Here is a 15,445-nt window from a genome sequence, read left to right as displayed (position 1 = left end):
TTCTCCAGGTAAGAATACTGGAGTGGGTTGCCAAGGCCTCCTCCAGGGGATCTGCCCAACCCAAGATTGAACCCAGGTCTCCCATGTTGCAGGTGGATTCTTTACCAGCTGAGCCACAGGGGAAGCCCAGAGATGGCATGTGCAAAAATAAACATGTAATGGAGTTATATCTTTAAATTGCTAAAACTAAATTGTAATAAACCTCCATTCTGCATCCAAGAAAACTAATCATTCAGTTTTAAAAGCAAAATAAAAACATTTTCAATTGTGCAAACATTGAGAAAATTTCCTGTCCAAAAGTATATTTTTGACAAGTGTTTAGCTGTATACTCCAAGAAAGGAAAACTGAGTCCAGAAAGCAGAGGAAGACTGAGGATTCAAAGAACACTAATCAGAGAGAGCAAGGAGATCAAGCCAGTCCATCCTAAAGGAAATCAACCCTAAATAAGGACTGATGATGAGGACGAAGCTCCAATACTTTGGCCACCTGACATGAAGAGTCAACTCATTGGAAAAGACCCTGATGCTGGGAAAGATTGAGGGCAGGAGAAGGGAGCAACTGAGGATGAGATGGTTGGCTGGCATCATCGACTCGATGGACATTAGTTTGAGCAAACTCAAAGAGATAGTAAAGGACAGGGAAGCCTTGCGCGCTGCAGTCCAGGGGGTCGCAAAGAGTTGGACACGGCTAAGCGACTGATGGAACAATGATCAAAGAAACCCTTAACACTTAGCACTTAGGTTTTTTACTCTGTCGTCGTCTTTCCATCATTTCATGTAAGGATGAACATCAGCTGCCAGTTCACTGTTGCTCCTTTTTAGGTAATGAGCCTTTTCTTTGGCTGATTTTAAGATCTTCCCTCCTTATCTCGAATTTTAATAGTTACACTATTCAATCCCCAGGTGTGATTTTCTTTGTATTGATTCAACTTGGGGATCTTTACTCATCTTTAAATGTTCAAGTTGAATTTTCTAAAACAATTTGAAACCATTTCAACTATTATCTCTTTACCCAAAGGTTCTGCCCCATTCTCTCCTTTCCTTCCAAATTACTATTATACACATTTTTAATATTTTCATTGTATATCACATATTTCTTGTTCTCTTTTCTGTTTTTCCCAGTTTTGTCCTCTCTGTGCTTACATTTGGGCATTTTCTATTGACTTCCCTTTAGCTTCAATAATATTCTCATCTGTTTTGTCAAATCTAATGTTAAATCTATCCACTGAAATTTTACTTTTTACACTGAACTATTCAAGTCTAGAATATATACTTTGTGCTGCTGTGTTGTGCTAAGTTGCTTCAGTTGTGTCCAACTCTTTGTGACTCTATAGACTGTAGCCAGCCAGGCTCCTTGGTCCATGGAATTTTCCAGAGAATACGGGAGAGAGCTGCCAAGCCCTCCTCCAGGGGAAGAATATATACTTGGTATTACATTAAAGATTCTAATTTTCTTTTCATATCTCCTGTTTATTTTGCTGCTATATAATAATTACGGGAATTTCATGGCTCTCCTAACGCCAACGTTTGGATTACTTGTGAGTCACTGTTGTCATTTTTTTTCTTGTCATTCATATTGAATCTGCGTCTTCACATGCCTAACCAACCGTTTTATTTAGAGATGGATAGGATATGCCTACTTTTTCAGGAATGTGTTTATATAAACTTTAAAAAGAGTTGGAAAAATACAAAGAAAGGTAATATTTTTAACTACATTACAGAATTATGGGAAATTTTATCTACTTTTTATTTGCAATTACTTAAAATAATCTTATATAAAAGCTGCAGTGTAAATTAGTTAAAAATAATAAATGCGTCATCTTAAACTTAAAGGGATACTTAACACATTCAATTAGTTGCATTAAAGAAATGCAGTAACCTTTCATAACAATCCTAAATCATAATGAAATAACAGTATGTTTCCTCATACATAATGTTTCCTCAAACATAACAGTATGCTTCCTCAAACTTCAGAAGAAATTTTACATTTACAGTTTTACATAGACACATTCAATAATTGAACCAGTTTACCTTCCGTGTCAGGATATTTCATTTCAAGGAGAGTTTCTAGTGACTAAGTATTTTTAAAACTTGAGTAAATTAAATCCTATACCAACGGGCAATATTATTTTAAAATATTCACTCCAAGCATAGCAATTTATTTCAAATGGAGAATGATTATTGTGCTGCTTACAAACAATAAATACATACCGCATGCTGTTTAAATCTCTCCTTCCATATTTTCTCCTCTTTATGAAGTTCATCATTCATCTTGTCCTGTTCTTGCTGAACATATGATAATATTGAAATATGATATTCAAATATAAAAAATATTATGTTTATCTGTATGAGTCTTACCACATATATTAGTAAACAATGGTTAAAGATAATAACTCACCCAACGGCCCCCCGGTTATTAGTACTGGAATAACAATTTTAATCCCAACTTAAAATATCATAAAATGATACCTAGGTTTCCTATTAGCACATGAAGATATCTGTAATCTTGGGAAGCTGTTTTATTAATTTGAGTATATTTATTCACATAATAAAATGCACTAGCTAGAAATACTCCTGGATAATGCAAAAATTACAAATGATAATGTATGTTAAGATGGGTTTTGCATTATAGATTTTTTTTCTCTCCAAACTATTTCATTTAATTCACATAATAAATCATCTCAGAGGGTAACTGTTTTCTTTCATTAACTCATTATTAGCATCTATTTTGTTAAGGCTCTGAAAAATAAACAAAGGTCAGTAAAATATAATCCCCTTCCTCAAAAACTTTACCTTTAGTAATTCTAATATGCTATCATATGTTTACACATTACCCCAAATTTAGCAGAATAAGTTAATCACAAGATAAGAACTATAAGGATTACAGTAGGAAGAGATATAATAATTAGAGGATTATGAAAGGTTCATACAAAAGATTGCTTTTGAAATGATTTGGCTTTTAAGAGATTAAACATTTGAGGCATTTATTAAAAAGTTTTTGAACTAGGAAAATGATTACAACTCAGTTTTAGGAAAATTATAAGGTTACATTTGATAGCAGTCAGTAAAGAATATGCCGGCAATTCAGGAGACCTGGGCTTGATTCCTGGATGGGAAGATCCCCTGGAGAAGGAAATGGCAACCCACTCCAGTATTCTTGCCTGGATAATCCCATGGACAGAGGAGCCTGGCAGGCTATAGTCTACGGGGTCGCAAGAGTTGGACATGACTTAACAACTAAACCAACATATTTAATAAGTAAGGCAAGGAAACACTAAGGGGATCAGTGAAGTAGGTATTACAGAAGTCCATGAGAGAATCAGTGAGGGCCTTCTACAGATGAGGTCACAGGAGTCAGAAGAGATGCAAACACAATGCAAATATGAAACTGCCACCAACTGCCAACTGACTGAATCAAAGGAAGTGGGAAAAGTTCTTTGGAAATTATCTCATATGAGCTGTGGGAAATTTTAATGGCATTTAAGCATGGAAATAACATTTTTTTTGGAAAATAATTATCCTTCTGACTGCACTACTGTGCATGAGTTTCCAGAATACAAGACCAAAAGTAGGTCAATTAGAGAGTATAGCAAATATTCCAAGCTAGAAATTAGGACATCTTGAACTATGGGGCAGCAGTAGACATATGGATGAGACAGTGGATAATGAACTATTAGAAGGATAGGACCATAAAAGAGAGAGAAGAGTCAGAAATGGTACTCAACTTTTTAGCTTAGTCTATGATGAGAGCATGCTGCTAAGTCACTTCAGTCATGTCTGACTCTATGTGATCCCATAGACAGCAGCCCACCAGGCCCCGCCGTCCCTGGGATTCTCCAGGCAAGAACACTGGAGTGGGTTGCCATTTCCTTCTCCAATGCATGAAAGTGAAAAGTGAAAGTGAAGTCGCTCAGTCATGTCCGACTCTAGCGACCCCATGGACTGCAGCCTACCAGGCTCCTCTGTCCATGGGATTTTCTAGACAAAAGTACTGGAGTGGGGTGCCATTGCCTTCTCCGATGATGAGAGGATAGCTCATCAAAATAATGACTAACGACCACCAGAGGAAGAGCATGACTCAGAAAGACAATGTATTCAGTTTTAGATCCACTAAGTTCTGAGTATAACAGTTATGTAGTTCACTTTATTTTATAACTATAGATTTGGTTCTGAACAGCCATTGCTGTGTTTGAGACTATCACAAGAGAAAATACATGGAGTAAGAAAAGAAAGAGCAAAAGATGGAATCTGGGGTAGGACACATTCAGGGAGAAGGAGAAAAAAATTAACCTAAAAACAGATACCAAGGAAAAATGCCCAAGTATGTAAGAAGACAATCAAGGTAGTGTGGTCCCACAGAAGTAAAGGGAAAATGAAATGGTCAACAGATTTTTACTGGCATAAAAAGGAAAAGAGGCAAAAATAAATACTGACTGGTGGCTCAGATGGTAGAGCATCTTCCTGCAATGCGGGAGACCCAGGTTCGATCCCTGGGTTGAGAAGATCCTTTGGAGAAGGAAATGGCAACCCACTCCAGTACTCTTGCCTGGAAAATCTCATGGATAGAGGAGCCCTGATAGGCTACAGTCCATGTGGTTGCAAAAAGCTGGACACTAGTGAGCAACTTCACTAGGACCTGTGAGTATGGTTCTAGAAGTCATTGTATTTTTCTCAAAGTCAGCTTAGAAGATGACGTTTTGTTTTGTTTTTGTCAAAAGCAATTTAATTCACTGGGATGGAGGTGGAAGGCAGCTACAAGGTTTAGATTTGAATGAAAGATGAGGAAATGGATTGAGCACAAATAACTACTCCTTAAGAAGCCTGTTTATGATAAGTAAAGCTAAAGAGCAGCTAAAGAAAGATATTTAAACCACAGTGATCTGAGTTTTCTGTTTTGTTTTATTTCTAGGACAGGCGAAAATTGAACATAAGTATAAGCAGTAAGAAAGGAGGAAGTTGTCGGAGTATTTTAACACATAGGAAAAAGTAAAAGTAACCTGGAAAATGATAGAATATAGAGCAAAGCATGAAAAGTTGGCCTTTGGTAGAAGAAGCCTCTCTTACGGAGATAAGAGCAAAGGCAAAAAATAAAGCTAAAAAGGTGACCACAAAAATTAATGTTAACTAGATGTGGGATTGGGGAAGGAAATGGCAACCCGCTCCAGTATTCTTGCCTGGAGAATCCCAGGGACGGAGGAGCCTGATGGGCTGCCGTCTATGGGGTCGCACAGAGTTGGACACGACTGAAGCAACTTAGCAGTTAGCAGATGTGGGATTAGAAAGAAAAAGAAGTTCGTAATTGATGCAAAAATGTGATCGGTTACTAATAACAAGGAATAAGGAGTTGGGTAGAACTCTTAAGGAAAGAAATTTATAATAGCAGTTTTAGAAAATGGAAGAAGAAGCTAACAAAGACACAGGTGAGAATTACTGAATATGTAAATTATCTATTTAGAAGCCATCACTATAAAATTATGGAATGATCCCAGTGGAAAACTTTGAAGCTCCAAGGTAAAACAAAGCACACATTTGGAAACTCATTAATCTACTAATGTCATATATATTTTTAAATCATAAATTTATGATAAAGTACAAATTGCGTTCAAAAACTAAGTTATAATTCTTTAAGGGTAAGGCCCTGGCGTTAAATTTCTTTTGTAACATCAAGCATATAGCTGAAAGTTTTGCCCTTGAAGTAGTCAGTAAATTTTTGTTACAAAACAAACTAAAAATAGCAATGAAAACAGAATTTAAAAATCAGCTGTATTTTAGAAAATATCACTAACAATCAACAGCAGTGATACATTTTTCCACAAGCCAGGAAACACTACTCCAATAATCTACATTGTATTAACTTCTATTCTGGAATGGGAAAAAAAATAGCTTCTGACTTTTGAAAATAACTAATCTAGTCTGTGCTAATCTAGTCTGTGGAAAGGAAATATGAACTAAAAGGAAGCTAAAGATTTGTAGCTTACTATTAGTAAAAGCCATGGACAAGCTGGTTCTGCAATATTATCATTGTTTTTCATGTATTTACTTTCTACGTAATTCAGAAATGCAATGTACTCAACATGGGAGGCCAGGATACCCTGAACTGCCTATGTGACGACACGCTAACGTTCTGTGCATGGAAGACTCAAAACTAGTAAGTTGGGAGTAACTCATAAGCTACTTTAGTAATGCAAAGCAGATGTAAGTCCTGCCTGTTATCCATGTAGTCTAAGGATCCTGGTGGTCCACAAGTGAGTCCCCCAAATCCACCAGTTTCTCAAGATGCCACTACCGTGGCCTCAGGATGTGGACCACCTGAGGAGCAGCTGGGAGAAAACACAAAGGAAAACAACACAGAACTCCCTTATTCCAAAAATGTTCAAGTCCCAGAAATTAGCTCATTTATGGGAATGCAGCACAACTATTACCTACATGCCTGAACCACTTTAACCAAATATGTTTTACATAATTGCTAAATATCAGACTACACAGTAAGGACATTTTGTGATGGAGAAAATTCTGTTGCCTTTTTCTATGATTAGGAGGGTAGAGAAGAGCAACAATTTATGTTGTAAATGTCAGCTTTTTTAGGACAGTCTTTGAAACTTTATAGACTCTGGGGGAACCTCAAAATCCAAAGCAGTACCTGAAATTACAACGAATTTCATGGAAAATAAGCAAGGGGTCCATGTTAATATTGTTAATTCCCAGTGAGCTGCTTTGATTATTAGGACTAATTAAAACCCATAGAATGGAGCTCGAGCCACACCATAATCCAAAACCTCAGTACTGTTCAGGAGTTACTGATTCAAAAAAAAAAATGAATGAAAAATAAAAATAAGAAAACTTACCTTCTGAATATTCTCTAATTTCTTCTTTTCAACTTCAAATTGTTTCATCCAACAATGTCTTTTTTCTTCTTCTTCTTGAAACTGCTTTTCTTCTTTGTCCCTCTGAACTTTGAGAGTTTCTTTCTCTTGGTCTTCTAATTCTTTCTGTTTGTCTTGCCAAGCCTCAAAGGACTGCTGACATCTTTCTTCCACTTCACGGTATCCAAAATTTATATCAGCATCATCTGTATTCATGAAGAGAAAAAAAATTTAAATCAAACCAGTCAAAGCTGATCCAATATAAAATTTAAAAGTAATTTCAAAATAAAGAAATAATGTCAATATATCACCAAAGTGAAGAGACAATGTGCTAATGTGCAAAACACATGTAAACTCCATTGCAGTCAATAAAGAAATCATATAACTTGTCAAACTATTTCAGAAAACGATGTGTGTGTATCTGTGTGTGTGTGCACATGCATGCATTCATGTGTGTAGTTAAGAGATACATATGGAACATAGTTAGACACTTAAAAAATGCAGGTCTGGGTACATCTATTGCAGTCAGCTCTATATGTGGAAAATTGTCAAATATACTTATATAAAGTTAAATTGAAAGTGAAGGTCATTCAGTCGTGTCTGACTCTTTGTGACCCCATGGACTATACAGTCCGTGGAATTCTCTAGGCCAGAATACTGGAGTGGGTAGCCTTTCCCTTCTCCAGGGGATCTTCCAAACCCAGGGATCAAACCCAGGTCTCTTGCATTGCAGATGGATTCTTTACCAGCTGAGCCACAATGAAGTTAATTTAGGAGTCATTTGGAAAAACTATGAAACATAATTAAATAACCATAATAAGTGTACAGTATTTTTCAAATACCATGACTGTTTTCTTCTAAATGGCAAAAGAAAACTGTTCAAGGTTTTTAGATAATTAAAGTGAATCACATTAAAATAATCAAAAATATCATCAGCCAAGCTAGTCCACCTGGCAAAACATGTTCGTCCACCGGCAAATCACAAAGGTCAGACTCCAGAACCAAATCAGGACTGCCACAGTGAGTTCTACTTCTTAGAAATTCTTCTTTTTCTATTTCAGATAACATCTAAGAGGTTAAAGAAAGTCCCAATGATTAAAGGAAAACAAAACAGAGAGTAAAGTTATCATTTCAATAATGTATTAAGTATTTACACGCACATATCTAGAAAATTATTTACTTCAAGTTGCTCTCAAATATAATTCTATAGCACATTGATAATTATTCTTTTATGGTGGAGAAAAATGCTTTTCCCAGGGAAGCAAATTGTCTTTTACCCTCCTTATGTATTTCAGAATTCTAATTGCTTTCTAATATTTACTTACAATATTCGAAATTAACCTGCTTGACACTCATGTCCAAATGTTTCTATTAATATATGTTTTCCTCCTAACACCTTTTTATATTTCTTTTCTGCAGCAATTGCACATATACACAAATTGCTAACATATTCAATATGTTTTAAAAACAATTTTTTCTAATTTACCTTGAAATATATACAAGTTATAATTTTGATTCATACTTTTCCATAATTAGACTTCCACCATACTCCAGCTTAAAAGGTACAGGATATCTAGTCCAATGAAGTAGCAATATAATTCAAAATTAATATATCAGGACTGAGTGTTACCAAAAAATAGAGTAAGAAACATACATACAAGTAATTTTCAAATTCTGCTCACCTCAAAAAGAGCAGGAATACGGTTAGGTAAAATTAGAGTTATGTAAAATGAGTAACAAAAATGAACAAGATGCTGAGCCTGTGGAAGAGACTTTCTCTGAAATACATTTCCAGGAGTTTTACCCCCAAACCCTAGACCTTCCTTTACTCTCATTTCTTTACAGATGTTTTTATTTTACCTTAAAAAAAAAAAAAGACGACATTCTACATTTAAAGTTTCTACAGGGTATTTAAAGACTCCACTGAATCATACTACATTCTTAAGCAAGGTAACAATATTAGAGTATATTTCATGGTTTTCCTTGGATTTTTTAGGTAAAAAATACCATTTAATATAGTTATGCTGGTCTTATTTACATTAAATTTCCAAGTATTGCTGGCTTAAATCACCATTTCTAATATTTTAAAGACTGTAATTTTCATTGTTTTATATTCTATGCCAGAAGAGAAAATAAAACCAACAATTCTTTGCTTAAAATAATCTAATTTTTAAGACCGTGAACTTTAAATCCTATGTGAGATGAAAAGGAAAATTTCTAACTATAAAATATTGAGCACTTTCAGTCAAACAACATATACCTTTATTAATTGTTCTGGATTTTCTTTACACTCAGTTGGTAATTCTATCCTTAAATGCATATGATTATTAGAAACTCCTCCATAACCACAGCCTATAAAGAGAAAGAAGTTATAACATTTTTAAATATTAAAGTGAGATACAACATGTTAAAATCCCAAACTATTTTATCATCCTTTAATCTTAAATTCTTTATCATAGGATAATCTTGATCAAAGCAATAGAAAAATACTGAAGAACCAAGAACAGAGGAAATCTGTCATCTTTATTCAAAAATAAAAGCAACAGATTTTTACAACACTCTTATCACCTTTCATATTCTAGAGCTGAAGTTCACTTTCCATGTATACAGAATAATGCTGTGTTTAATATCACAATAACACCTTGACTAGAAATCGACAAAGGTTCAAGTCTGTCTGCCACAAACAACACAATCTTGCACAAGATACTGAAAATGCTTTAATAAAAGTCTTAATTTAAAACATTATAATGACTAACATGTTCATGAAAGAAACTTTCATTCCCAATTTTGTGAGGTTTTGTTGAATTTTAGTGTCTTTTTATCATTGTAAGAGGTAGTTATGTTTCTTTTTCTTGTTCAATTAGCTTGTTTTATTCCTTGGTTGTAAAGTATTTTTTACAGATGACCATTCTGCAAATTAACTGACCATTCACAAGTATTTTGACCAGTATTATAGATTTTCTTTTTCAACACCCATTCACAATCTCTCTGGCATGTTTTCCTATGTGAGAAGCTGAAAAGCAAAAAAAAACCAAAACATTCTCCAGATTCCTTTGAAGGTATGTTTCTGAGGTTGATTTAGATTCTGCCAATTGACATATTTGTGCAATTCTTTATTTTCATAAAAATATTACGTGTGAAGAAAGGCAGAGAGAGATACTTTCATTTTTCTGGCTCAGACTATGATAGAGGGAGCTTTGGGTTGGAGATAGGAGTGTATAGAAGAGGATTAATATCTCTGAATTTCTTCATTTTATCAGCAGCTCCTCCTACAGCACAGTTTCAGTGTGCATGCATGTATTTTTTCCTACACTTTAGATATTCAACATAGAATCTGATTTTTCCAGTTCTATTAACAATTCTGTTATTTATTAGAGTTACTATTAATAGCCTCCAAAGATGTTAGTCCTACACTTCCTGGTATGCATACCCTGTGTATTCCCCTCCCGCACAGAATCTGTGCTGACCCTGTGTAACCATCAGGATGTAGTAAAGATGTTGCATGACTTTGGAGAATGTCATCTAAAGCTTTACAAGGTACCACCTTAGTCTCTTAATAATTTATTCATGCGATACTCTTTCTCAAAATCCAGGTGCCATGCAAGCTGCAGAGAGAGACCACATGTAGGTGCCTCCTCCAGCTGACAGCCTCAAATGAATTCCCAGCCAACAAATTCCATCAACTGCAAGCCATGTCAGTAAGCCATCTTAGAATTCCATTCCAGGAAAGACTTCAGATGACTGTGACCCCAAACAACACCTGACGGTCAATGTGTAAGAAATCCAAGCAAGAACTACATGGCTAAGCCCAGTGAACCTGCAGAACTATACAAAGATAACAACACATTGTTATTTTAAACCTCTAAGTTATATGCAGAGTACATCATGAGAAACGCTGGGCTGGAAGAAACACAAGCTGGAATCAACACTGATGGGAGAAATATCAGTAACCTCAGATATGCAGATGACACCAACCTTATGACAGAAAGTGAAGAGGAGCTAAAGAGCCTCTTGATGAAAGTGAAAGAGGAGAGTGAAAAAGTTGGCTTAAAGCTCAACATTCAGAAAACGAAGATCATGGCATCTGATCTCATCACTTCATGGAAAATAGATGGGGAAACAGTGGAAACAATGTCAGACTTTATTTTTTTGGGCTCCAAAATCACTACAGATGGTGACTGCAGCCATGAAATTAAAAGACGCTTACTCCTTGGAAGGAAAGTTATGACCAACCTAGATAGCATATTGAAAAGCAGAGACATTACTTTGCCAACAAAGGTCCGTCTAGTCAAGGCTATGGTTTTTCCAGTGGTCATGTATGGATGTGAGAGTTGGACTGTGAAGAAAGCTGAGTGCCGAAGAATTGATGCTTTTGAACTGTGGTGTTGGAGAAGACTCTTGAGAGTCCCTTGGACTGCAAGGAGATCCAACCAGTCCATTCTGAAGGAGATCAGCCCTGGGATTTCTTTGGAAGGAATGATGCTGAAGCTGAAACTCCAGTACTTTGGCCACCTCATGCAAAGAGTTGACTCATTGGAAAAGACTCTGATGCTGGGAGGGATTGGGGGCAAGAGGAGAAGGGGACGACAGAGGATGAGATGGCTGGATGGCATTACTGACTCGATGGACGTGAGTCTGAGTGAATTCAGGGAGTTGGTGATGGACAGGAAGGCCTGGCGTGCTGTGATTCATGGCGTCGCAAAGAGTCTGATACGACTGAGCGACTGAACTGAACTGAAGCTTGTTTTACACAAATACCCCTAAACCTTACTACTTAAAGTAGCTAAAATAGTTTTTGTATACAACTGACAGCTTTCATCAATACATCCATATTTACAAATAATATTAGCCTCTAGTTTCTCTTATGTATGTGTATGCTATGCTTACACAGTTTTGTATCTAAAATGTGCAGTTTTTGATGAATGAAATATAATCTGCAGATTTTCTGCTCCTTGATGAACAGGAACAGTTCAATTACAAAATTATCCTAGTTACTACTGACATTTGAGAAGAAACCTCTTTCTACCTTCTTGCCAAATTACTGATTTCAGCATGTTTTCTGATTTTTCAAGCAATTTTGATAATTTGAATTTTCTTGGAAAATTAGTCTATTCATTGAGACTATCAAACCTACTTGTTAGAGCTATACACATGAGATCTTATAACTTTCTAAACCACTGCTATGACTTTAGTTCCTATAATCTTTCATGTAACTAATTTTTCTATATTTCCTTTGATTTTTACATAATTAGGTTCTATACTTGCCAATATATTTAAAATAAATTTTCATTTTATAAACCTTAGTAAATATAAATAAGCAAATTACTAAAATCTACCATAACTTGACAATAATCACTGCTAAAATCTAAAAGGGTCTGCATTTAAGAAGTCTTTACAAATTCTTTCACACAGGTACTCGGAACAAAAATCTTGGAGCCAATTTCCTCTTTTCCTTTCATATCAATCCATCAATAAATATTTTTGGTTCTTTCTGCTTAAAAATGTTTTCTAGAATATGACCATTTTTCACCATTTGCTATCATCTCTAACCATCCTGCTGTAATAGTCTTGTAGACTCTTGCTACCTCAAGGCATCTTCACTACACAGTTCCCAGAATGACTGCCTCAAAATACATCATACTCTGTCATTCCTTTCTGAAAAACCTTCATATACTCAGAACAGAATTCAAAGTCCACACTTTGGATTTATAAGAGTCTTGTATATCTGACCCTTTCTTTGCTTGAATATAACCACAAAGGCTGACTGTTCTCTGGACACATTAAGCCCACTGAGTGTGCCTTGGCCTTTACAAGTCCCTCTTTCTGGAACACCAGCTCTCTAGATAGCTATGTGACTCTTCTTCACCAGCATATCCCACGTGGCTTACTGTCTCATTTCAGACACTACTTAAATATCACTTCCTCAGAGATGCCTCCCCTGACTTCACATGTCTAAAATAGCAAAATTCAATCTCTATCCCCTTATCTTGAAATCCTCCCTTCATAGAATTATCATTGTTGAAATACCATGTGTTTACTTATTATCTGTCTCCCAACATGGGAACACTAGAAGAACAGAGCAAGATCTTGGCCTGTTTTGTTCTCTGCTGTATTCTCAGTGGCTACAACAGGTCCTTTCACACACTAATATTTTTGGTATAAACAACTGTGAATATCCACATAATTTATACCAATATAAGCATAAATGACACTGAATTTCATAATAAATATTATAGTATACCATAAAACTTATGTTATTAAAATTGTCTTTCATTTTTTTTAAAGAGTATATTGTTAGACACACCAAGGTCCTGTTGAACATTTAAATTGTTGCCATTTTTCATTATAAACTAAGCTAGGATTACTTCTAGTTAAATCTTTGTTCATTCTATTATTCTTACAATAACTGAAAGATATAAATTTGCTCAGTTGAGGCAAATAAAGGTGAGGATTTTATATAAATTGTATTTTCTCCAAAAATACATATAAACTGATAATTCTAAAACAGTCCCACACTTGGGTTCCTTTGACATAAAGTAACAGAATGTCTGGATTTAATTAGGACTAGTAAAACAAATTATTAGAGACTAGTATTTATTGGAGATATAAGGAAGGTAGTAATTAAAACAGATGTGTGAACCAAATTGAACACACCAATATACTATAGAGATTTTATTAGAGATAAATGCACACACCTGTATAAGAGAAGAAATAACTTCAAGCAGCTTGATTTTCTAAATTATAAACTATTCATACTTACAGAAAACTTATCTACCAAGCAGATGAAAACCGTACTTACTTAAAACATCAGTACCCTCCAAGTCCTGAAGAATGAGCTCTTCAGCAGTTTCACTCTTATTCTTTACGACGTTAATACAGTGAAGAACCGACTCAGGTAGCTCATCCGAATCCTAAAAATGTGAAGAATAAAAGGAACTGTAAAATTATTTGCTAAAACTATGCATCAAAATCTGTTTTGAAACGCCAAAATTTTGACCAAAATGTGCGAAGGAGGTAAAAAAGCTTCATATAAAAAGCATAGTCCAAAGAAACACATTTGGTTAAAGTTTGCTTTTAATTTTCAGATGGCTATAAATTGCACCCATGATTCTGTTGGAACTCATCCCCAAATGAATAATTTCAGAACTTCTGTCTTATTTAAGTTAGCTATGGATAAAAAGACATACTAAAATATTATTTTTTTCCTAAAGTATTATGTAGGTTATTGCAATCCTAATTAAAAATCAAAGTATAATTATTTCAAGAAACTTGACAAATGTTGTTTTCTTGGGAAAAAAAGCTTAGTTGAAAACAGTTGATGCAGCAAAGCTACTGAAGGAATTTGGCCCATTTTATACTTAAAAATATAAAACCAGAACAGGGCAAAAATTAACAGAATAATGGAGAAGAATAGATAACCCTGGATAGATTACATGAATATAACAACTAAGTATATACAGCAGATATGAAAAGTCAATTGGAAAAAGGTGGATTATTCCACAAGTGACACCAGGGATATTTGATAAATATTGCAGGGAAATTTTAATTAGATTTTCTTTTTATAATATAGCTAAAAATAAGTTTCCATTGGATTAAGAATTTTTATATAAAAGAATGAATCCATGAATAAGTTTTCTAGGTATATAAACACTGGAGGCAGAGACATTACTTTGCCAACAAAGGTTCGTCTAGTCAAGGCTATGGTTTTTCCAGTGGTCATGTATGGACATGAGCATTGGACTATAAAGAAAGCTAAGCACCGAAGAATTGATGCTTTTGAACTGTAGTGTTGGAGAAGACTCTTGAGAGTCCCTTGGATTGCAAGGAGATCCAACCAGTCTATCCTAAAGGAGGAGGACACGGAGGCCTGGCATGCTGTGATTCATGGGGTTGAAAAGAGTCAGACACGACTCAGCGACTGAACTGAACTGAAACACTGGAGGAAATACACAAATGAATATATATTTGATTTCAAAAACATGTGACTATTTCTTTGATCTAAAGATTTCACATACATTTTGATTTTTATGCATGTCTAATCAAGCTGGTTTTAGAAAAGACAGAGGAACCAGAGATCAAATTGCTAACATCTGCTGGATCACGGAAAAAGGAAGGGAGTTCCAGAAAAACATCTATTTCTGATTTATTGACTATGCCAAAGCCTTTGATTATGTGGATCACAACAAACTGTGGAAAATTTTGAAAGAGATGGGAATACCAGACCACTTGACCTGCCTCTTGAGAAACCTGTATGCAGGTCAGGAAGCAACAGTTAGAACCGGACATGGAACAACAAACTGGTTTCAAATAGAAAAAGGAGTACGTCAAGGCTGTATATTGTCACCCTGCTTATTTAACTTATATGCAGAGTACATCATGAGAAACGCTACTCTGGAAGAAACAAGCTGGAATCAAGATTGGAGAAATATCAATAACCTCAGATATGCAGATGACACCACCCTTATGGCAGAAAGTGAAGAGGAACTAAAAAGCCTCTTGATGAAAGTGAAAGAGGAGACTGAAAAAGTTGGCTTAAAGCTCAACATTCAGAAAATGAAGATCATGGCATCTGGTCCCATCAC

The 15,445-nt window shown here is 35.3% G+C and overlaps 1 protein-coding gene across 2 annotated transcripts in view; it reads right to left on the bottom strand.

Annotated features, from left to right (window-relative positions):
* LRRIQ1 (leucine-rich repeats and IQ motif containing 1) overlaps positions 1-15,445 on the bottom strand; it is a 205,296-nt gene that overhangs the window by 185,324 nt on the left and 4,527 nt on the right. For both annotated transcript variants that reach the window (XM_010832036.1, XM_010832037.1), the window contains exons 3-7: positions 13,663-13,774; positions 9,124-9,215; positions 7,814-7,931; positions 6,846-7,069; positions 2,212-2,286 (exon numbers count right to left, since the gene is read on the bottom strand). In XM_010832036.1, coding sequence (XP_010830338.1) covers positions 2,212-2,286; positions 6,846-7,069; positions 7,814-7,931; positions 9,124-9,215; positions 13,663-13,774 — 621 coding nt within the window. The remainder of the gene's footprint in view (positions 1-2,211; positions 2,287-6,845; positions 7,070-7,813; positions 7,932-9,123; positions 9,216-13,662; positions 13,775-15,445) is intronic.

This window comes from Bison bison, unplaced genomic scaffold (assembly GCF_000754665.1).
Source record: "Bison bison bison isolate TAMUID 2011002044 unplaced genomic scaffold, Bison_UMD1.0 scf7180017864535, whole genome shotgun sequence".
In the NCBI taxonomy this organism is placed as follows: Eukaryota; Metazoa; Chordata; class Mammalia; order Artiodactyla; family Bovidae; genus Bison; species Bison bison.
This window is presented reverse-complemented; position numbering and strand designations above follow the sequence as displayed.